Raw genomic sequence first — 24,307 nt, 5'->3', positions numbered from 1 at the left:
GGCCAGATATTTGGGCCACAGGCAGAAGATATTTTATCATAATAAATGTAAGAATGGCTATCACATATGAGTGCTTGCTGTTTACCAAATGTTGTGGGAAGGATTTCCTGTGTATTCATTCACTCTTCTAAGATTCAAAATAAACTATTATTTTTGCACATTTAGATATGACCCACATCTGTTACTATCCACATTTTTGAAATGCCGAAAATGCAAACCTGAGAGATTATTTGTCCCCAGCCACACTGCCCTGAAGTGCTGAAGCAGGAATCTATTACAATCTGCATTTGTGTGCAGTTGGTGATCAGGAATGCACCTCTCTCAAGCGCCTGCAGAGAGAAATATGGTTGTGACTGAGAGGAGAGGGCTGTCATTAGAAGGAATAGACAACTTTCAGGGAAGAGGGCAGGTACAACCTGTGCACACAGCCCTTTCACACAGCCAGAGAGAAACACTGACTCCAGAGGAGTTACAGAGACACTTTGTCACATCAACACTGACAATGAGACCCTGGGGTTCCATTTCATTATTTTACAGTTATTGGTGTTAATGACTCATGCCAATCCGTCCTACCTGAGGTGCTCTTATCCAGAGTCTGTGACTATGTTCCCTTCCCTGGCCAAAGGGACTGCATGCAGATGAGATGCAGTTCAGGATCTGAGACAGGAGGTTACCCTGGATCACCCAGATGGGCTTGCTATGATTGCAAGTGTCCTTATAAAAGGGGGCAAGAGGGGTCACCCACAAAGAGAAATAGGGGTTGTGACACTGGAAGGGAGGGATTGGAGTAGCTGAAGCAGGAACCCTGGGCCAAGGAATGCCTGCTGACTTACTTACAGCTGGGAAAACAGGAGACAGATTCTTCCCTGAATCCCCCAAACGATGCAGCCCTGCTCATAATGTTGACTCACACCTGGTGACCCTGACTTTGACTTCTGGCCTCCAACACGGAAGAGGAAAGATGTGTGCGGTTTTAAGTAGTGACTTTAAGTAGTGACTGGTTTAAGTAGTGACTTTAAGTAGTGACTGGTTTAAGTAGTGACTTTAAGTAGTGACTGGTTTATGTGGTTTGTTACAGCAGCCTAGAAAACTGACTTCTGAAATGGCATCCTGTCATTATATGTTATGTGGTTTCATGATGAAATTCATTTTAAGCCAGATTCTTAGGCCATCCTTTTTTATGGAGAAGACATAGGGCATTGAGATTGCTCAAGAGAAGTGTTGAGTATCTTTGGAAATCCATTAGCAAAGGTGAAGGAGTCCCAACAGCCTGGCTGCAGGATGCTTGTTGGCAGCAAGGTCCTCGGGTGTATAGCTGCAGGGTACCCAGCCCAGGGCCTGGGGAGCCCATCCTTCACATGTACTTATGACTCATATTTGCTGAGTCCTTCACTTCTATGGAATATGTGGCAAGTTGCTAAGTTTGCCAGGAGGAAAAAAATGTAAAATCACAGCTCTTGACACTCCTGGAGCATTTTTCAGCTTTCACATGGTGCGGAGATCTTGCTATCACTTCATTGTGATTTATATGAATCACAATTGTGGTTTATATGAATCATTTTTGAATAGCATGATTACTGTACAGCACTCATTGGTACTCCAGTCCCCCATAAATCTCCCCATTAGATTGTAAGCTCCTCAGAGGCAAGGACTCAGTCTTGCTTACCATTGTAGCCTACTATGCTACTATGCTTGTTCCAATGCTATTACAATATATTACATATTATATATAGTATGCTATAATTGTATTGTTCCACTATATAAAATGTAATATATATTAAGTTATATTTAGTATGTATTATATACTATGATACTATATATAGTATATGTAACATATAATATACCATATTAATATGGTAGATATGTTAATAAGGCATATAATATATAATATACTGCATATATTTTATATATATTATGATATAAATTATATACCAATATATATATATAATTAATATCATTCTCTAGCACAATTGTATTATAATAGTGATAAATAAATAATAATAAATTGATATAAATGAATATATTATGTGTATATTATTACATACATGTATATTATTACATATTATATTTGATAATAATTTATTACATTGAATTTTATAAAACATAGTTGTTATATATAATATAATTTAATTATTATAAATGCAATGGGAATATATAATTATTAATATAACATACAGTAGTGACACAGTAAATATTTTCATAATGAGTATAATTAAATATTAATGTGATTATAATATGTAATATAATACAAATATTATGAAATATAATATATTACATATAATATTACATTATAATATCAATAGATATAGAGACTTATTATAGGAAGAATAAGGAACCAACACAATATTATTTGTGGTTTTTTTGAGCAGTGCTTTAAAACCATTTCTCCTATTTATTTAACTCATGCAGATAACATGGTAGAGTTTTGTACAAAAACGAAGAAAACCACCACGTAATACTTACTAAGGCTTCCATACAGCTCAGAGTTGATGCAAGCCTACTGGACATAGTGATGTGAGATTAGCATTATCCTTTCAAAGATGGGATGTCAACCAGCACCAGATCGTTCCAATTCAAATTTTTTATTAGAGATCGCAATAAAAATTTTTTAAGGAAAGACTAGGCTTGTTTTTTGTGAATTTTCCATTCTTCTTTAGAAAAGTGGCTGGAGGCACTGACAAGCTCTGAAGCAAGATTCAACCTGGGTGTGGGTGAACACAGACCCTGAGCTCCTTCCACTGGGATTTTAAAATAGTAGTTATAATAATTATTAATATTATTTTGAATCCTTGCAGGGAGCCTGTTTCTTCCTCTGCCTGTGTCTCTGCCTCTCTCTGTGTGTGTCTCTCATGAATAAATAAATAAAATCTTAAAAAGAAAAAGAAATCATCCAGAGAAAATTCAATCCCCTAATCTCATGACAGCTGGAGGTGATACAATGGTGAGGAAATGTGACAAAACTGCTGTGTCCCAAGAACACAGGGTTTCATGTATATGAAAACAGACACATCCACAGGAGATGGATGCAGCCTGATATTTGTTTTTTTTTCCAATTAGTTTGCCCTCCTTGCATGGGATCTAGTGATTCTGATCTCTTGTTCCTGACCCCGTGTGATGAAGTCCATCCTATTAGCTGCATCACAGAACATATTATCTACCTGGGGACTGGAGGGCAGCATCATGTGGGTGTGTCTTGTTAATGATGCACAGGGTTCCTCTTGAATGGGCAAAAAATGGAAAACTTTCCTCTCTTCCACCATAAGGATAAACAAAAATAGCATAATATTAAATGCCACATGCATTGGCCCTTTTTTAATCAAACACTGTATCCAGTATTTCATAATATTGTCTTCTAAATTATAGCAAAGCACAAAAGAAAATAAAGTATTTGCCTCAGAAGACGGTTTACTGTTCATAATTCCTTCCAGCTTTGGGAGGGATAGACCCTAAGGGAGGTTTTCTATGTTAAGAGTTTAGAAGGTGAAGGAGAGAGAGAGAAAGAGAACTAGTGGGATGGAGTCCTTTTAATTGATATGAACAGAAACTGCCTAAAATTGGATATGGGGCAAAACCTGGGAAAGGAATGAAGAAGGACAAGGAGGTTGGTAACAGGGCAATTTTCACAAAAGAAAAGGGAAGAGTCAATGAGAGAGGAAGGGATGGGAGATAGAAGGATAGAGACAGAAATGACAGCTGAAAGGGAGAAGGGGTTCACGCTTGCTTTAGAACTTAAAGGATGGTAAAGAGGTGTTGCTGCCTGACGTCTTATGGATATCCTTTACTCTTCCCCCCATATTACTTTCAGGAAAGCATCAATTCTCATTCCTGTGTTTTACTTGAACTTATCTGGGGCATGTATTGTGGGCACAATGATATCTCAAGATGGCACAAGAGAGGTCAAGGGTGTAGGTACCTCTATTGTGCAGATGAGATCTGTTGGTGGAGGTTACACAACACATGAGGGGAGGGGTCCCATGGAAATTTAGTTCTGGGTGACTCCGAGGCTGAGGTTTGCAAAAGCATCTGTCTGAGGATCAGGAAAGGGGGCCTTCTGTGGATCCAAACTATTACTCACAGGTGAGACCAGATATTGGAGTTGGAGGCAGACGTGTTGTTTCGTTAAGGCCACAGGCACTAGTCATCTCAGGAGCATACAAAGACTCTCTGATCAGATGGTCATTAAACAGAGACAACACATAGACCAAAATGTGTTTAATTACATCACAGAGAGGCATATGTTAATGCGGACTCTCTGGCTTGGACCAGCAGGCCAACAGGGATAGGGAAGAACTGACCACAAGGAGAGGTGGGGCTGGACTGTTTGGCCACTTCCATTGAGCAAGAGACACCAGTCTCTGAGACCCAGCTCTAAACTGCCCTTATTGTGGGAAGCCTTCCAGCGGCTTTGACCCCTGGGCAAAGTCCTGGATTCTCACTCTGGGATGCTCAGCTCCTGTCTTCCCTCTGACTCTACTTTGACCCAAAGGGGATTAATCCAGCATCTAATTCACCCCTATCTCCCCCAAGACTGGGAGTCCCAGTCCTCAGTGGGGGCTGGGACTCTCTGGGCAGAGAGAGACAGCAGGGAACCTTGGTTGTGTTGGAGTGTTGGAGGAAGGAGTAGAGGCAGCAGGTCCCTAGAGGCCCTCTGATGATCCTCCTGGCCTCTCCAGACCCTGAGGACAACTCTTGCAGGTTGGTGTCCCAGGGAGCCCCTGGGGAGCAGCCTGCTGGCAAGCTTCAGCCAGGTTAAAGCACACAGCATCAGTTCCAGGAGCCCTGAGGTCTGGCCCCACACCTGCCCCTGTGTGCTGCTGACAGCATCAGGCAGGAGAGCTTCTTCTGTTCTCCCCCACTGACTGCTTCCTGGAACAGGCAGCCCAGGCTGAGGGGACCAGGAGGCCACAGGGTAGGTGGCAATACTCGGAGTTGTGGGGAGCAAGGCCCATCTCAGGATGGGGACAGAGTTTAGGAGAAGGATCACTAGACAGGCTCTCAGCCTTGGGCAGCTGCTGTGGGGGGTGGTGGTGGGAGTGGGGGTCTTCTCAGGTTGTCCATTCTGGGTCTTGGATTCTTCACCCAGCCTACTGCCTTTTGCATCTTCTAAGTCAGAGTTCTTGTCTGGGCCTGAATCTGTCCCCGCTCTCCTGAAGTGTTTCTATATGTGTGGAGGAACTTTTGCATGTCACATCTCATGGAGAGGGAAGGGATGCTACTGGCATCTGGTGGGTTGAGGCCTGCTAAAGGTTGTCCAATCTGGTATCGGTGTGGTGCATTTGTCCCAGTTGGTAAACCAGTTAATTATTATTAACTCAGCCCACAGGTTACATTAGGAGTTCACTGTCTGTGTTGCATAATCTGTGGGTTTGGACAAATGTATAGTGACATGTATACACTGTTACAGCATCATCCAGAATAATTTCAGGTGCTCTAGTTGTCACGTGCCCAAATGGAATTACGCTGGAGTGTTCATCTGCTTTTGCTTCATTCGCTCAAGATCATTTTACAGGTTCATTTTTGCTGCCATGTGTGCATTGAACTGCTGCCTGGGGCTCTGCTGTTTGCAGACAGCCCCTGTGACTTGCCTTCTTCCCAACTTCGATTCCCAGGCAGATTTGTCCATTTCCGCACTACAGGCAATGCTACAGAACCATCCTCTGACTTGCTCCCTTCAGACAGGTGGGACAATGGAGTTAGGTGGTCTCGAGCACATGTCTGGTGCACACAGCCCATGTGGTCTATGCTTCTCCATTCTCGGTTCTCACCAGCATCCCTGAGAAGTGCTTTCTCCACATATTTCCACCTGCATTGGGCATTTTCTAATCCGGGGAAATGAAGAGGTATATAGTGAAAGTCAAGGGTCATTTCCTCAGCTCTTTCCTTACCTTAAAACCATCCTTTCACGTGTCTGTGTGCCTCCTTCTGTGAGTTTTCTGCTCATGTCCTTGGCTCATTTCTGTATTGAGGTCTCTTTAGTGTTACTGGTTTCATATTTATTTTAGATAGTATTCCCAGGACACTTTTCAGCAACACAAATGCTCTTTTCCCAATTTCCACATACCTGTTCATGGATCCGGGACATCCTTTTTTGATCAAATTCTTTGGGGAAGTTTATTTCTGTTTCTTTTTCCAATCAGTAACATTTACTAGTGAGAATGGCATCAGCTCTTACAGAAGATATGCTTATAAAATTCAAATGCTTTCTTTATATATAAAACCTTCATACACCCATTTCTTGTCTTTTTAAAATCACCTTCCCATTTGTGTTTTTGAGGTTTGCTTAAGAAGTACTTCATCACTCTTAGTTCACAAAGTTGTTCTCCTGCACCTTCTCCTACATACCTCATATTCCCTTCTATGGGTGAAATCCATCTGGATTCTACCTTTGTGTGCAATCACGAACTCAGGTTTACACCATTTCATAAAATCACCATTTTCCCATCACAAACCAGTAAACAATCCATTTTTTTCTGTTTGATTGTGCTGCCACCTTTACCACTTACTGGGTTTTGAATTAGGCAGGGATATCTCTGAGGTATCCAACCAGCATTATCCAGTATCATACATATGATACATGTTTGTTCTAGGCTCATAATTGGTTTTTTTTTGAAGATTTTATTTATTTGACAGAGACAGAGAGTAAGAGAGCACAAGCAGGGGAGAAGCAGGAGTCACTGAGCAGCGAGCTGTACCCCAGCACCGTGGTATCATGACCCAAGCATAAGGCAGACACACTTAACCAACTGCGCCACCCAGACATCCCTAGGCTCACAATTTTTAAAATGATTCTGAGTCTATAATTGAGTCTCAATATGAGGATAGAGATCTTTGTATCTCTCTTGTGTATTCCATTTTATTTATTTATTTATTTATCAAATTTATTTGAGAGAGAGAGAGTGTGTGTGTGCACGAGTGGGCGAGGTGCAGAGGGAAGGAGACAAGCACAACCCAGGTACCCCTTAAATTTAACTTCTTAAATTGTTTTTTAAGGTTTTATTTATTTATTCATGAAAGACAGAAAGAGGCGGAGACATAACAGAGGGAGAAGCAGGCTCCCTGCAAGGAGCCCGATGTGGGACTCAATCCCAGGACCCCAGGACACGCCCTGAGCCGAAGGCAGTGGCTCAACTGCTGAGCCACCCAGGCGTCCCTAACTTCTTAAATTGTAAATGCAGTTGCACTGGGTATAATTTGGAGGAAGAACGGACATAATTGTTACATTAACTCATCCCATCCAAGAGAGCATATTGGCTTTCATGTTTTTCATGTATCCAGACCGTCTTCTACATATCTATCAGTGGTTAAAACTTCTATCCTTGGAGATATTGCATGTGTTTGGCTAATTCCTAGATATTTTATAACAGAGGTTTTCAAAGTGTGATATGAGGACCCTGGGGTCCCAGAGACCCTTTCTAGGGGCCATTAGGTCCTCACTTTTTTTTTTTCGTATCATTATTTTTAATGTCCAATGTTTATAATATGAGGGCTGGGGCTGCTTTCTCCTCAACTCAAGTTTATAAATTTTCAATTGGCTTGTGAGGCCAATAGGGATACTTCTTGTCTAATTTGGTTTCTGGGAAGACTTCATTCAGATCCTCAATGGTCATCTGATCAAATGGAATTATGTTCTTCATCTTCTCCAGCTCTTTTTCATATTCTTCAATCCTGGCCTTTGAGAGGGACAAAAACTCAGCACAGCTTTTCACATCTTCTTTTTCCTCAGCATCCACCTGGACAGTGTATTTATCCTCTGGCACAGGAACCTTCAGGGCATTAAACTTCTTCTCAAAGTCATCTACCAAGCCAGCCTTTGCCACATTGGCCTTATAGTAAGCCCAGTCGATAGCAGGTGGTTTCTCAGGAAGAGTAGCCAACCTGGAGGTAAGCATCTCATTCCAGGATTTCAGGGAGTTGGCAATGGCCTTCTGGTTTCGGGGTATGATCTCCCCAAAAGCTACCCAGTCAATGGTTTTTAGAGCAAGTTTTCGCCCAGCCATCTTGAGATCCTTCACCGACCCCGGCGGCCCACAGTCCACCGGTCCTCACTTTTCCAGTGAAGGTGAGGATGTGTTTTTGTCATATGTTCAACTACAAACTGCATATAGCCACAGGCTGAATGAAGGAGTAGATACAGACATTGTCCTGTGTCCCACCCAGCCAGCACTGGAAAAACTTGTTAAAATATAAAACAAAGCCACATTCTCACTAAATGAGTTTTTTAAATGCAGTTACTTTCTGGGGTGCCTGGGTGGCTCAGTCGGTTAAGTGTCTACCTTCAGCTCAGGTCTAGTTCTGGGTGTCCTAGGATTGAGCCCCCTGCTCAGTGCAGAGCTTGCTTCTCCTTCTCCCTCTCCTGTCACTCCCTCTGCTTGTACTCTCTCTCTCTCTGTGTCAAACAAACAAACAAATAAATAAAATCTTTTAAAAGATGGAATTACTTTCCTAAAATGTTAATTATATTGACATTACACTGTTCCTTTACGTTGAGTCAAATGTTGGTTATTGTTCTGTAAAATGTGTTAATAACGAAATATTTTCAAAGAATCTGTTTTAATTCTAATACGGTAAGAATGGAGTGTTATAACTTATTCAAACAAAAGCTCTCTAGTGGACTCAATAGTTTTCTAGCATAAAGAAATCCTGAGGCCAGGGGCACCTGGATAGCTCAGTTGGTTATGTGTCTGCCTTTGGCTCAGATCATGATCCCTGGGATTGAACCCCACGTTGGACTCCCAGTTCAGTGGGGAGTCTGTTTCTCCCTCTCCCTCTGCCCTTCCCCAATTCAGGCTGTCTCTCATTCTCTCACTCAAATAAATAAGTAAACAAAAGTCTTTGTTAAAAAGGAAAAGAAAAGAAAAATCCTCAGGCCAAAATATTTGAGAGCTGTCTCCTTATAGTTTGTGTCACTAATGGTAATGTTATCTTACTTTTTCCTTAAATTCTATGTTTTGCATGATTATTGTTGGTATAATTCTATGAGAAATGCTATGAGTTTGGGAAGATGATCTAGTCTGCTGCAGCTTGTGTTCTTTCTTTGTTTTAATATATTGTGCCTTCATTCTTTTACTTTTCTAGATAGGTGATCACGCCTCTTCCCTTCCAATCCAGATACTCCTTCTTTTTATATCTTTCCTCAAGTACTGTTCCAGGCTTTCAGTGCCCACCTAATGAGCAGCAGAGACAGTGAGTGGCCTTGCTTATTCCTGATTCTGAAATAATGCATTGATAAATTCCCACATCATATACTATATGATAGTTTTGTAGTATATATTCTTAGTTAAGAAAGTCTCAGTAGGTTTCAGGTTTAGAAAAAGCTTTTAAAAAATCTTTAAGGGCTCCCTGAGTGGCTCAGTGGTTGAGCGTCTGCCTTTGGCTCAGGGTGGGATCCCGGAGTCCCGGGATCGAGTCTCACATTGGGCTCCCTGCATGGAGCCTGCTTCTCCCTCTGCCTGTGTCTCTGCCTCTCTGTGTCTCCCATGAATAAATAAATAAAATCCTTTAAAAAAATCTTTAAGTTATATACATATATCAATCATGATGCTATTTATATAAAATAATACAATGTTACATGTCAATTATCTATCAACTTTCAAATCATAAATAGGAACTGAAATTTGGTAATCCAGGATTGCTGCCTGGATTGATATAATTCATGGCATTTCCTTTTTGGTTTATTCATGTGACTAGTCACATGTAAGTTTTCTGACACTGTCTCATCCTTGTCCTTCATGGAATAAACCATGTATCTTCATATCCTTTCTGGCCTCAGCAGATGCAGCATCCGTGGCTGGCCAGAACTATAGCATGGTGTCTGAATTCATCCTCGTGGGCTTCTCCACCTTCCCACAGCATCTCCTGCCTGCCTTCTTTCTGTTCTACTTGCTGATGTACCTGTTCACGCTGCTGGGGAACCTGCTCATCATGGCCACTGTCTGGAGTGAGCGCAGCCTGCACACGCCCATGTACCTCTTCCTGTGTGCCCTGTCCACCTCTGAGATTCTGTTCACTGTTACCCTCACTCCCCGCATGCTGGTTGACATGCTCTCCAGCCACCGTTCCATCACCTTTGTGGCCTGTGCCACCCAGATGTTCTTCTCCTTCACGTTTGGCTTCACCCATTCCTTCTTGCTCATGATCATGGGTTATGACCGCTATGTAGCCATCTGCCACCCCCTGCGCTACAATGTGCTCATGAGCCCCCGTGGATGTGCCCGCCTCGTGTCCTGGACCTGGGCTGGTGGCTCAGTCATGGGGATGATGGTGACCCTGATAGTTTTTCATCTCACCTTCTGTGGGTCTAATGTGATCCACCATTTTGCCTGCCATGTGCTTTCCCTCCTACAGTTGGCCTGTGGGAAGGAGACATTCTCTGTCACCTTGGGTGTGATTCTGGTGTGTGTCTCAGCTCTGATGGGCTGCTTATCCCTCATCGTCCTCTCTTACGTCTTCATCGTGGCTGCCATCTTGAGGATCCCGTCTGCTGAGGGCAGGCACAAGACCTTTTCCACCTGTGTGTCCCACCTCACTGTGGTCATTGTGCACTATGGTTTTGCCTCCATTATCTACCTCAAGCCCAAGGGCCCCCATTCTACGGACAGTAACACTCTAATGGCCACCACCTATATAGTCTTCACCCCGTTTCTCAGCCCAATCATTTTCAGCCTGAGGAATAAGGAGCTCAAGAATGCCATAAAGAAAAGCTTCCAGAGAAAATTCAGTCCCCTAAGCTCCTGACAGCTAGAGGAAATATTGTGGTGAGGAAATATGACAGAAGTGCTGCGAATAATAAGGACTCATTCCATAGGAGTTTTGTAGGGATCAGTACATGAAAATACTGCATAGGTATTGCTGGATGCATCCATAGGTGTTGGAGCAGGCTAGGTATTTGTTTTTCTACCACGGTTTTCCTCACTCTTGCATAGGTTCTAGCAATCATTATCTCTTATTCTTGACCCTATGTGATGAACCCCCTCATATTACTTCTTTCTAAGAATGTGTTATCTACCTATGGGCTGGTAAGGGCATCACATGGATGTGTCTGGGCACTAATGTCAATGGTTCTTCTTGAGTGGAGAAGCAAAGAAGGACCTTCCTCTCTGCCATGAAAAGAATAAACAAAAATAAGCATAATAATAAATAGCACCATAGGGCACCTGGGTGACTCAGTGGTTGAGCCTCTGTGTTTGGCTCAGGTCAGTACAAATCCCAGGGGTCCTGGGATTGCATTCCTCATCAGGCTCCCCACAGGGGGCCTACTTCTCCCTCTGCCTGTGTCTCTGCCTCTTTCTCTGTGTCTTTCATGATTAAATAAATAAAAATCTTTAAAAAAAATAATAAATACCACCAGCATTGAGGCTTTTCTTATCAGGCACTGTGTCCAATGTTTTATTTTTATTTTATTTCATTTTTTTACTTCATTTTTTTATTGGAGTTCAATTTGCCAATGTATAGCATAACACCCAGTGCTAATCCCATCATGTGTCCAGTGTTTTATAAGTATTATCTTTTAATTATAACAAATGCACAAAAGAACATAAACTATTTGTCTCCTAGGAGATGGTTGACTGTTTATAGTTTCGCACTGTCTTTGAAGGAGATAGACCCTAGGCAGTTTTCAATGTTGATATGAGTTGAGTGACAGATGTCTAAAATGCAAAGTGGAGAAAGAGAGAGACAGAGGAACAGAGACAGAGATGGGGTGGGGGAGAAGGTTCAGTGTTTACCTAAGAACATACAGAATGTTAAAAGGGTATCACATTCTGATAACTTATGGAAATTCTTTTTCCTATTGCCTCACATTACTTTCAGTAAAACATCAATTTCTCATTCCTGTGTTTTACTTGACTCTATATGGGGGTTGTGTTGGAGGGTACAGTGCTATGTGAAGATGGCACAGAGAGAGGTCACACCCTTAATGCAGATGAGAAATGTTGGTATGAAGGAGTCGCATGGAGATCTGTCTGACCCCAATCCTGAGGTTCTGGAAACTATATATATGTATATATATATATATATATATATATACACACACACACACACATATATATATACACAAATGTATACATATACACATGTGCATATATACACACATATAAATATACACATATATGTGTATATATGTTTATGTGTATATATGTATATGTGTGTGTGTATAAATAAATATATGGTTTCCAGAACCTTAGGATTTGAGTCAGACTGATCTCCATGCAACTCCTTCATTCCAACACTTCTCATCTACATTGTATACATCTGTATACGTGTGTATATATATATATATATATATATATATATATATATATATATGTATGTATATGTAAGTACAAATTCTTACTAAAAGTTGTGGCCAGATATTTGAGTTGCAAGCAGCATATGTTCTATAATAATAAACCTAATAATGGCTATCACATATGAGTGCCTGCTGTTTGCCAAATGTTGTGGGAAGGGTTTCCTGTGCACTCACTCTTCTACCCTCAAATTATTATTTCTGCACATTTAGATATGACCCACATCTATTACTATTCACATTTTTGAAAAGTAGAAAATGCAAGAGATTATTTGTCCCCAGTCACAGTGTCCTGAAGTGCTGAAGCAGGAATCTATTACAATCTGCATGTGTGTGCAGTTGGTGATCAGGAATGCACCTCTCTCTCCTGTGCCTGCAGAGAGAAGTGTGGTTGTGACCAGGAGGAGAGGGCTGTCATTACAAGGAATAGACACCTTTCAGGGAAGAGGGCAGGTGCAGCCTGGGCACACAGCTCTTTCACACAGCTAGAGAGAAACACTGACTCCAGAGGAGTTACAGAGACACTTTGTCACATCAACACTGACAGTGAGACCCTGGGGTTCCATTTTATTATTTTACAATTATTGGTGTTAATGACTCATGCCAATCTGTTCTACCTGAGATGCCCTTATCCAGAGCCTGTGACTATGTTCCCTTTCCTGGCCAAAGGGACTGCATGCAGATGAGATGTACTTAAGGGTCTGAGACAGCCACAAGCAATAAACAGAGGAATTCAAAGCATATTGTAACATTAAATATGTTATATGACATATACACACCCGTATATATATACACACACGTATATGTTTACACATCCATCCTGATAGTTCTCTTTCTCTGAGGAACTCAAATACAAAAAAACTCAAAAGGTAAAACGCCTTGTAGAAATGTCCCCTTTCCAGCTGAAGAGATGAGTTCCAGATCTCCGGATCCCTGGTGGGTTTTGCTTCATGTAAGTTTCTCCACCAGGTCAGGCCCCTGCAATTCAGTGTTCTCTCTGACGATGTGCGTGTACATGTATCCTTGTAACGCAGAGGCCTCATCACTCAGGAGTTTTAGCATCTCCTCTGACTCATGCAGTCCACATGGAGCATGGAGAATGTTCCTGGTGTCCTCCAGTTTCTAGTCTACCGAGTTTGTTGGGTGGAGACCATAGGCCCTGGGCTGGGTGCCCTACAGCTATACAGTCATGTGTGTCCTCACATCACACCTGAGGGCTTTGCAGCCAATGAGCAAATCCTGCAGCTGGGCTGTTGGGACTCCTTCACCTCTGCTAATGGATTTCCAAAGATACTCAGCCCTTCCCTTAAGCAATCTCAATGCCCTAAGTCTTCTCCATAAAGAAGAATGGTCTAAGAATCTGGCTTGAAATGAATTTTGTCATGAAATCACATAACATATAATGACAGGATGCCATTTCAGGAGTCAGTTTTCTAGGGCTGCTGTAAGCACATAAACCAGTGATTTAAAACCATACACATCTCTCCTCCTCCATGTTGGAGGCCAGAAGCCAAAGTCAGGGTCACCAGGTGTGAGTCAACGTGTGAGCAGGGCTGTGTCCTTTGGGGGAATCAGGGAAGAATCTGTCTCCTGCTTTCCCAGCAGTGAGAGTCAGCAGGCATTCCTTGGCTCAAGTTCCCGCCTCAGTCAGTTACTCCAGTCCCTCCTTCCTGTGTCACAACCCCTAGACTTCTCTCTGAGTCTTAACCCTCTTGCCCCCTTTTATAAGGACACTTGCAATCATAGCAGGCCTATCTGGGTGATCCAGGGTAACCTCCTGTCTCAGATCCTGAACTGCATCTCATCTGCAGATGCATTTCAAAAATGTGAACAATTTGGGTGGCTCTTTTGGTTAAGCATCCCACTCTTCATTTAAGCTCAGGTCACGATCTTAGGGTCCTGGGATCGAGCACCACATAGGGTCTGCTTGAGATTCTCTCTCTCCTTCTCCCTCTCCCCATCCTGCTCACTCTCTTTCTCTCTCTCTCACTCTCTCAAAAAAATGTGAGAAGTAATAGATGTGGGTAATAAACGTGGAAAAGTAATACTTTATTTTGGGTCTTAGAAGAATGAATGCATAGGAAACCTTTCCTACATTTGGCAAGCAGCAGGCACTCACATATGATAGTAATTCTTACATTTTTGTTATAAAAACGTCTTTTTCCGGCAACTCAAATATCTGGCCACAACTTTGAATATTAACTTACCCAACAAAAGTCCCCCTTCCTGGATCATGAGACATATGGTTTTCTGAACCCCAGCATGGTAGTCAAACAGACCTAAAGTTGTATGTGACCCCTTCATTTACATGTTGTATGACCTCCACCAACATTTCTCATCTATTAAAGGGGGTACCCACACCCTTGACCTCTCTTTTTGCCATCTTGAGATAGCATTGTATCCTCCAAGACATGCTCCAAATAGATTACATAAAACACAGGAATGAGAATTGATACTTTATTGAAAGCAACGTAGGGAAAAAGGGAAAAGGAATTCCATAAGATGTCAGAAAGCAACACACATTTAACATTCTGTATGTTCTTACCTCAGCACTAAACCCTCCTTGCCACCCCATCTCTCTCCTTTTCTCCATGTCACATTCTGACATCCATCACTCAACTAAGTTCAACATAGAAACCTCCTTCAGGTCTATCTGTCCCAAGGGCAGAAGGAACTATTACATTCAACCATCTCCTTGGAGAAAAATAGTTAATTTTCTTTCTGCATTTGTTGTAATTCAGAGAACATTTATAAAAACACTGGACACAGTGCCTGGTAAGAAAAGCCCCAGTGCTGGTGGCATTTATTATTATGTTACCTTTATGTATGTTATGGTAAAGGCAGGTGAGAGTCCTCCCTTGCTTGTCTATTGAGGAGGAACCCTCTTCATCAATGCCCGCACATGCATGTGACTCTTTCTACCAGCCCATAGAGAAATAACACGTTGTTGGAAAGAGGTAATGGGATGGTGTTCATCACAAAGGGTCAAGAACAAGAGATGATGATTGCTAGAGCCTATGCAAGAGAGAGGGGACAAACAAATGGAAAAACTAATATGTAGCCTGCTCCAACACCTATGGATGCATCCAACAATGCCTATTTAGTATTTTCATATATTGAATACCTACAACAGTCCCCTGGAGATGATCATATCCCCAGTCATGTATCATATTCTTCGTCACCAAACTGGCCATCAGGAACTTAGGGGACTGAATTTTCTCTTGAAGCTTTTCTTTATGGCATTCTTGAGCTCCTTATTCCTCAGGCTGAAAATGATTGGGCTGAGAAACGGGGTGAAGACTGTATAGGTGGTGGCCATCAGGGTGTTACTGTCCATAGAATGGGGGCCCTTGGGCTTGAGGTAGATAATGGAGGCAAAACCATAGTGCACAATAACAATAGTGAGGTGGGACACACAGGTGGAGAAGGTCTTGTGCCTGCCCTCAGCAGACGGGATCCTCAATATGGCGGCCACGATGAAGATGTAGGAGAGGATGATGAGGAATAAACAGCCCATCAGAGCTGAGACACACACCAGAATCACACCCAAGGTGACAGAGGAATTCTCATTCCCACAAGACAACTTTAGGAGGGAAAGCACATGGCAGAAAAAATGATGAATCACATTAGACTTACAGAAGGTGAGATGAAAAACTATCAGGGTAACCATCATCCCCATGACTGAGCCACCAGCCCAGGTCCAGGACACCAAACGGGCACAGGTGCGGGTGCTCATGAGCACGTTGTAGCGCAGGGGGTGGCAGATGGCTACATAGCGGTCATAACCCATGATCATGAGCAAGAAGGAATGGGTGAAGCCAAACGTGAAGGAGAAGAACATCTGGGTGGCACAGTCCATAAAAGTGATGGAGCGGTGGCTGGAGAGCATGTCAACCAGCATGCGGGGGGTGATGGCAACAGTGAACAGAATCTCAGAGGTGGACAGGGCACACAGGAAGAGGTACATGGGCGTGTGCAGGCTGCGCTCACTCCAGATAGTAGCCATGATGAGCAGGTTCCCCAGCAGCGTGAACAGGTACATCAGCAAGTAGAACAGAAAGAAGGCAGGCAGGAGATGCTGTGGGAAGGTGGAGAAGCCCACGAGGATGAAGTCAGACACCATGCTATAGTTCTGGCCAGCCACGGATGCTGCATCTGCTGAGGCCAGAAAGGATATGAAGATACATGGTTAATTCCATGAAGGACAAGGATGAGACAGTATCAGAAAACCTACATGTGATTAGTCACATGAATAAACCAAAAAGGAAATTCCATGTAATTATATCATTCAGGCAGCAATCCGGATTGCTAAAGTCAACGTCTATTTATGATTTCACAAATTTATATATAATTAACACAAAACATTGTATTGCTTTAGATATGTAACATACTAATTGACATATGTACATGTCTTGAAGATTTTCTTAGATTTATTTATTTATTTATTTATTTATTTATTTATTTATTTGACAAAGAGAGTAGAAAGAGAGCACACAAACACAGGGAGAGGCAGGCAGAGGGAGAGGGAGAAGCAAGTCCCCCCCTGAACACAGAGCCTGATGTGGGGCTTGATCCCAGGACCCTGGGATCATGACCTAGGCCAAAGACAGATGCTAACCCACTGAGCCATCCAGGAATCCCTTGAAGACTTTTTTAGAAATTTATTTATTCGTGATAGACAGAGAAAGAGAGAGAGAGGCAGAGACACAGAAGGAGGGAGAAGCAGGGTCCATGCCGGGACCTTGACACGGGACTCAATATGGGGACTCGATCCGGGGACTCCAGTATCGGACCCTGGACCAAAGGCAGGTGCTAAACCACTGGCCACCCAGGGATCCCCTCCTTGAAGATTTTTAAAAAGCTTCTTCTCAACCCGAAACTAACTGAAGCTTTTTTGGCTAGCTAAGAATATATACCACAAAACTGGTAAATAGTACATGAAGTAGGAAACTAACAATGCATTATTTTAGAATCAGGAACAAGCCAAGCTTACTCACTGTCTTTGCTGGTCATTAGCTGGGAAGTGATAGCCTGGAGTGGTACTTGAGGATGGTCAGAAAATGATGATCAGGATCAGAAGGGAAGAGATGTGATCATCTACCTAGAAAGGTAAAAGGATGAAGGTGGAATATATTTGAGAAAACAAAGAACTCAAGCTGCATGACAATTAGATCAACATCCCAAACTCATAATATGTCCTGTAGAATTACACCCATAGTAATCATGCAAAACATACAATTTAAGGAAAAAGTAAGATAACATGACCATTAGTGATAGCAACTATAACAAGACAGCTCTTACACATTTTGACCCGGGATTTCTTTATGCTAAAAAACTATTGAGCCCCTTACAGTGCTTTTGTTTGAGTAAGTTGTAACTCTCCAGTCAGTTATTAAACCGGAGAGTCTTGATGTGGTTTATGTATACAATGGAATATTACTCAGCCATTAGAAACGACAAATACCCACCATTTGCTTCAACGTGGATGGAACTGGAGGGTATTATGCTGAGTGAAGTAAGTCAATCGGAGAAGGACAAACATTATATGTTCTCATTCATTTGGGGAATATAAATAATAGTGAAAGGGAATATAAGGGAAGGGAGAAGAAATGTGTGGGAAATATCAGAAAGGGAGACATAACATAAAGACTCCTAACTCTGGGAAACAAACTAGGGGTGGTGGAAGGGGAGGAGGGTGGAGGGGTGGGGGTGAATGGATGACGGGCACTGAGGGGGGCACTTGACAGGATGAGCACTGGGTGTTATTCTGTATGTTGGTAAATTGAACACCAATAAAAAATAAATTTATTATAAAAAAATAAAACTGAGATTCTTTGAAATATTTAGTTATTGAAGTTTGCACTGCAGAAAATTGACCAAGGAATATTATCTAGAATAAATAAGAAACCAGTTATATTAAGGAGGAGAGACTTCAATACAGAAATGAGACAAGGATATGAGCAGAGAAGTCACAGGAAGAGGTTCACAGACACATGAAAGGATGGTTTTAAGGCAAGGAGAGGGTGGAGGAAATGACCCAGGACTTTCACTGTAGACCCATTCATTTCCCTAGACTAGAGAGTGCACAATGAGAGTCAAAATATGGGAGAAAGCACTTAAGCCTTGGGCCTGTTGGAAAGAACTGAGAATGGAGAAGCATAGACTTTACAAGCTTATGTAGCAGCACAGAGCTCCTGACCATCTATCCTGAATGCTCACAGCTGTCTGAGGGAGCTGTCACAGGATGTTTCGGTAGCATTGTAGTGGGGTTATGAACAAGCCTACTTGGGCACTCTAACAGGGAAGAGAGCAGGTCACAGGGGCTGGATGCAAACACTGGAGTGCCAGACACCAGTTCCATGCACACACAGTAGCATAAATAAACCTGTAAAAAGATCTTGAGTGAATGAAGCAAAAGCAGATGAACACTCTAGCATAACTCATTTGGGTACATGAAACACAGAGCACTGGAAACTATTGTAGATGATGCTGTAACGGTGTATATAAGTCACTCTGCATCTGTCAAAACTCATAGAAAGTGCAATACAGAACGTGAATCCTAATGTAACCTGTGAGCTGAGTTAATAATAATGAATTTATATTAGTTCACCAACTGGGACAAATGCACCACATGAATACCAGATTGGACAGTCTTTAGCAGCAACTCAAGCCTCCACCCCCTAGATGCCAGTAGCATCCGATCTCTCCCCAAGAGCTGTGAAAATCAAAAGAGCCTCCACACATGGACAAACATTATTTAGGGGACAGAATCAGCCTCCAATAAGAAGACTTAGAAGGTGCAAAAGACACTAGGTTGAGTGAAGAACCCAAGACCCAGAAGGCACTACCTGAAGAGACTCCCAATCTAAGAGCCTGTCTAGTGATCCTTCTCCTAAACCCTTTCCGCATTCTGATATGGGCCTTGCTCCCCACAACTCTGAGTATTGCCACCTACCCTGTTCCTCCTGGTCCCCCTCAGCCTGGGCTGCCTCTTCCAGGAAGCAGCCAGCAGGGAAGAATAGAAAAAGCTCTCCTGCCTGATGCTGTCAGCAGCACACAGGGGCAGGTGTGGGGCCAGACCTCAGGGCTCCTGGAACTGATGCTGTGTGCTTTCACCTTGTGGTAGCTTCCCAGCAGGCTGCTCCCCAGGGGCTCCCTGGGACACCAACCTGCAAGGGCTGCCATCAGGGTCTGGAGAGGCCAGAAAGATCATCAGAGGGTCTCCAGGGACCTGCTGCCTGTACACCTTCCTCCAACACTCCAACACAACCAAGCTTCCCTGCTGTCTCTCTCTCTGCCCAGAGGACTAGAGACTAGGGACTCTCTGTCTTGGGGGAGATAGGGGTGGATTAGATGCTGGATTAGTACCCCTTGGGTCAAGGTAGGGTCAGAGGGAAGGCAAGAGCTGAGCATCCCAGAGTGAGAAACCAGGGCTCTGCCCTGAGGTCAAGGTCCCTGGAAGGCTTCCCACAATAAGGGCAGTTTAGAGCTGGGTCTCAGAGACTGGTGTCTCTTGCTCAATGGAAGTGGCCAAACAGTCCAGCCCCACCTCTCCTTGTGGTCAGTTCTTCCCTATCCCTGTTGGCCTGCTGGTCCAAGCCAGAGAGTCCACATTAACATATGCCTCTCTGTGATGTAATTAAACACATTTTGGTCTATGTGTTGTCTCTGTTTAATGACCATCTGATCAGAGAGTCTTTGTATGCTCCTGAGATGACTAGTGCCTGTGGCCTTAACGAAACAACACGTCTGCCTCCAACTCCAATATCTGGTCTCACCTGTGAGTAATAGTTTGGATCCACAGAAGGCCCCCTTTCCTGATCCTCAGACAGATGCTTTTGCAAACCTCAGCCTCGGAGTCACCCAGAACTAAATTTCCATGGGACCCCTCCCTTCATGTGTTGTGTAACCTCCACCAACAGATCTCATCTGCACAATAGAGGTACCTACAACCTTGACCTCTCTTGTGCCATCTTGAGATATCATTGTGCCCACAATACATGCCCCAGATAAGTTCAAGTAAAACACAGGAATGAGAATTGATGCTTTCCTGAAAGTAATATGGGGGGAAGAGTAAAGGATATCCATAAGACGTCAGGCAGCAACACCTCTTTACCATCCTTTAAGTTCTAAAGCAAGCGTGAACCCCTTCTCCCTTCCAGCTGTCATTTCTGTCTCTATCCTTCTATCTCCCATCCCTTCCTCTCTCGTTGACTCTTCCCTTTTCTTTTGTGAAAATTGCCCTGTTACCAACCTCCTTGTCCTTCTTCATTCCTTTCCCAGATTTTGCCCCATATCCAAATGTATGCAGTTTCTGTCCTATCAATTAAAAGGACTCCATCCCACTAGTTCTCTTTCTCTCTCTCTCCTTCACCTTCTAAACTCTTAACATAGAAAACCTCCCTTAGGGTCTATCTCTCCCAAAGCAGGGAGGAATTATAAAGAATAAACCATGTTCTATGAGACAAATCCTTTATTATAATTTAAAACACAATACTATGAAATCCTGGATACAGTGCTTGATAAGAAAAGGGCCAATGTGGCATTTAATACTATGCTATTTTTGTTTATCCTTATGGTGGAAGAGAGGAAAGTCTTCCATTGTTTGCCCATTCAAGAGGAACCCTGTGCATCATTAACAAGACACACCCACATGATGCTGCCTTCGAGTCCCCAGGTAGATAATATGTTCTGTGATGCAGCTAATAGGATGGACTTTATCACACGGGGTCAAGAACAAGAGATCAGAACCACAAGATCCCATGCAAGGAGGGCAAACTAATTGGAGAAAAACAAATATCAGGCATGCATCCATCTCCTGTGGATGTGTCTGTTTTCATATACTTGAAGCCCATAGAACAATTCTAGGGACACAGCAGTTTTGTCATATTTCCTCACCATTGTATTACCTCCAGCTGTCAGGAGATTAGGGGATTGAATTTTCTCTGGATGATTTCTTTTTCTTTTTAAGATTTCATTTATTTATTCATGAGAGACACACTGAGAGAGAGGCAGAGACACAAGCAGAGGAAGAAACAGGCTCCCAACAAGGATTCAAAATAATATTAATAATAAATAAATAAATAAATAAATAAAATTATATGTTTTATAAAAATTCAATATAATAAATGATTATCAAATATAATATGTAATAATATACATGTATGTAATAATATACACATAATATATCCATATATATCAATATATTATTATATATTTATCACTATTATAATACAATTGTGCTATAGAATGATATTAATTATATTTGTATATTGATATATAATTTATATCATAGCATAATAAAATATATGCAGTATATTATATATTATATGCCTTATTAACATATCTACCATATTAATATGGTATATTATATGTTATATATACTACAATAGTATTATGGTATATAATACATACTATATATAACTTAATTTATATTACATTTTATAGGATGGACAATACAATTATAGCATAGTATAATATGTAATATATTGTAGTAGCATTGGAACAAGCATAGTAGCATAGTTGGCTACAATGGTAAGGAAGACAGAGTCCTTGCCCCTGAGGAGCTTACAATCTAATGGGGAGATTTACAGGGGACTAGAGTACCAATGTGTGCTGTACAGTAATCATGCTATTCAAAACTGATTCATATAAACCACAATGAAGTGCAGATAGCAAGATCTCTACACCATGTGAAGGCTGCAAAATGCTTTAAGAGTGTCACGAGCTGTGATTTTACATTTTTTTCCTCCTGGCAAACTTAGCAACTTGCCACATATTCCATAGAAGTGAAGGACTCAGCATATATGAGTCATAAGTACATGTGAAGGATGGGCTCCCCAGGCCCTGGGCTGGGTACCCTGCAGCTATACACCCGAGGACCTTGCTGCCAATGAGCAAATCCTGCAGCCGGGCTGTTGGGACTCCTTCACCTCTGCTGACAGATTTCCAAAGATACTCAGCCCTTCTCTTGAGCAATCTCAATTCCCTAAGTCTTCTCCATAAAGAAGAATGGCCTAAGAATCTGGCTTGAAATGAATTTCATCATGAAACCACATAACATATAATGACAGGATGCCATTTCAGGAGTCAGTTTTCTAGGGCTGCTGTAACAAAGCACATAAACCACTTTGGCCAAGAGCCATGTCAGGGTCACCAGGTGTGAGTCAATGTGTGAGCAGGGCTGCATCCTTTGGAGGATCCAGGGGAGAATTTGTCTCCTGTTTTCCCAGCTGGGTGAGTCTGCAGGCATTCCTTGGCTCAAGGTTCCCACCTCAGCTACTGCAATCCCTCCTTTCAGTGTTCACAACCCCCTATTTCTCTGTGTCTGATCCTTCTTGCCTCCTTTTATAAGGACACTTGCAATCATAGCAGGCCCATCTGGGTGATCCAGGGTAACCTCCTGTCTCAGATCCTGAACTGCATCTCATCTGCATGCAGTCCCTTTGGCCAGGGAAGGGAACATAGTCACAGGTTCTTGATAAGGGCATCTCAGGTAGGACAGATTGGCATGAGTCATTAACACCAATAACTGTAAAATAATGAAATGGAACCCCAGGGTCTCATTGTCAGTGTTGATGTGACAAAGTGTCTCTGTAACTCCTCTGGAGTCAGTGTTTCTCCCTGGCTGTGTGAAAGGGCTGTGTGCACAGGCTGTACCTGCCCTCGTCCCTGAAAGTTGTCTATTCCTTCTAATGACAGCCCTCTCCTCTCAGTCACAACCATATTTCTCTCTGCAGGCGCTTGAGAGAGGTGCATTCCTGATCACCAACTGCACACAAATGCAGATTGTAATAGATTCCTGCTTCAGCACTTCAGGTCAGTGTGGCTGGGGACAAATAATCTCTCAGGTTTGCATTTTTGGCATTTCAAAAATGTGGATAGTAATAGATGTGGGTCATATCTAAATGTGCCAAAATAATAGTTTATTTTGAATCTTAGCGAATACACAGGAAATCCTTCCCACAACATTTGGTAAACAGCAAGCACTCATATGTGATAGCCATTCTTACATTTATTATGATAAAATATCTTCTGCCTGTGGCCCAAATATCTGGCCACACCTTAGAGTATGACCCTACACCAATGGAAGGCCCTCTTCTTGGATGTTCAGACATGTGGTTTTGCTGACCTCCAGCATGACTCTGACAGATCTAAAGTTGCATGTGACGCCTTCATTCATGTGTAACATCCACCAACATTTCTCATCTATTAAAGAGGGTACGCATACCCTGACTACTTTTTATGCTATCTTGAGATAGCACTGTGCCCTCCAACACATTCCCCATATAGATTCAAGTAAAACACAGGAATGAGAAATTAATGTTTACTGAAAGTAATGGGAGGAGAGAGGAAAAAAGGAAAAGCATTTCCAGAAGATGCCAGATAGCAACACACTTTTAACATTCTCTGTTTTTGTATCTGAACATTGAACCCTCTCCTACCCTATACTCGCCCCCTCCAATCCCTTTCTCTCTCTTTCTCTTCGCTTCATATTCTGACATCCTTCACTCAACTCAGATCGACAGAAACATTCTCTTAGGGTCTATCACATCCAAAGACAGAAGGAACTAGACAGAGTCAACTACCTTCCTGGAGACAAATAATTTATTTACTTGTTGTACATTTTCATATTAAAGGGTAATTATGAAACACTGGAAATGCCTGAAAGAAAAGCCCCAATGCAGGTGGCATTTATTATGCTTATTTCTGCTTATCTTATGGTGAAGGAGGCAGAGTCTTCTCTTGCTTCTCCAAACAGGGAGAACGATTGGGATCAGTGGCCATACACATTCATGTGATGCTCCTTTCTGGCCCATAGGTAGATAACACAGTCTTAGACACAGGTATGGGATGCAGATCATCACATGGGATCTTAAGAGATTATGATCACTAGATCTTATGCAAGAGAGAGGAAAACAAATTGGAGAAAAACAAATACCTAGCATATCCCCAACACCTGGATACCTATATTTTCAAAGTCCATGGGAGTAGACTTTATTATCACCAGCCATTCTATCATAT

The 24,307-nt window shown here is 42.3% G+C and overlaps 2 protein-coding genes across 2 annotated transcripts; one reads left to right on the top strand and one right to left on the bottom strand.

The window, feature by feature from the left end:
- Window positions 1-5,525: 5,525 nt before the first annotated feature.
- Window positions 5,526-10,734, top strand: LOC129522158 (olfactory receptor 10H3-like). Its single transcript, XM_055344305.1, has 2 exons — window positions 5,526-5,679; window positions 9,770-10,734. The coding sequence occupies exons 1-2, from the start codon at window positions 5,526-5,528 to the stop codon at window positions 10,732-10,734; spliced, it is 1,119 nt and encodes a 372-aa protein (XP_055200280.1).
- A 4,742-nt stretch (window positions 10,735-15,476) lies between these two features.
- On the bottom strand, window positions 15,477-24,269 carry LOC129522156 (olfactory receptor 10H3-like). The gene is made up of 2 exons (XM_055344304.1): window positions 24,251-24,269; window positions 15,477-16,441 (listed from the first exon to the last, which is right to left on the bottom strand). Exons 1-2 carry the CDS (start codon window positions 24,267-24,269, stop codon window positions 15,477-15,479), a joined length of 984 nt encoding a protein of 327 aa, XP_055200279.1.
- Between the last annotated feature and the right edge of the window lie 38 nt (window positions 24,270-24,307).

This window comes from Nyctereutes procyonoides, unplaced genomic scaffold (genome assembly GCF_905146905.1).
Source record: "Nyctereutes procyonoides isolate TBG_1078 unplaced genomic scaffold, NYPRO_anot_genome, whole genome shotgun sequence".
Taxonomy (NCBI): Eukaryota; Metazoa; Chordata; class Mammalia; order Carnivora; family Canidae; genus Nyctereutes; species Nyctereutes procyonoides.
The sequence above is the reverse complement of the archived record's forward strand: the minus strand, read 5'-3'. Positions and strand labels throughout refer to the sequence as shown.

Coding starts and splice junctions, on each gene's coding strand:
- LOC129522158 (XM_055344305.1), top strand. CDS start 5,526: ATGTGTGCATTGAACTGCTGCCTGGGGCTCTGCTGTTTGCAGACAGCC. Junction 5,680..9,769: donor GACTTGCTCCCTTCAGACAG/GTGGGACAATGG, acceptor TTCTGGCCTCAG/CAGATGCAGCATCCGTGGCT.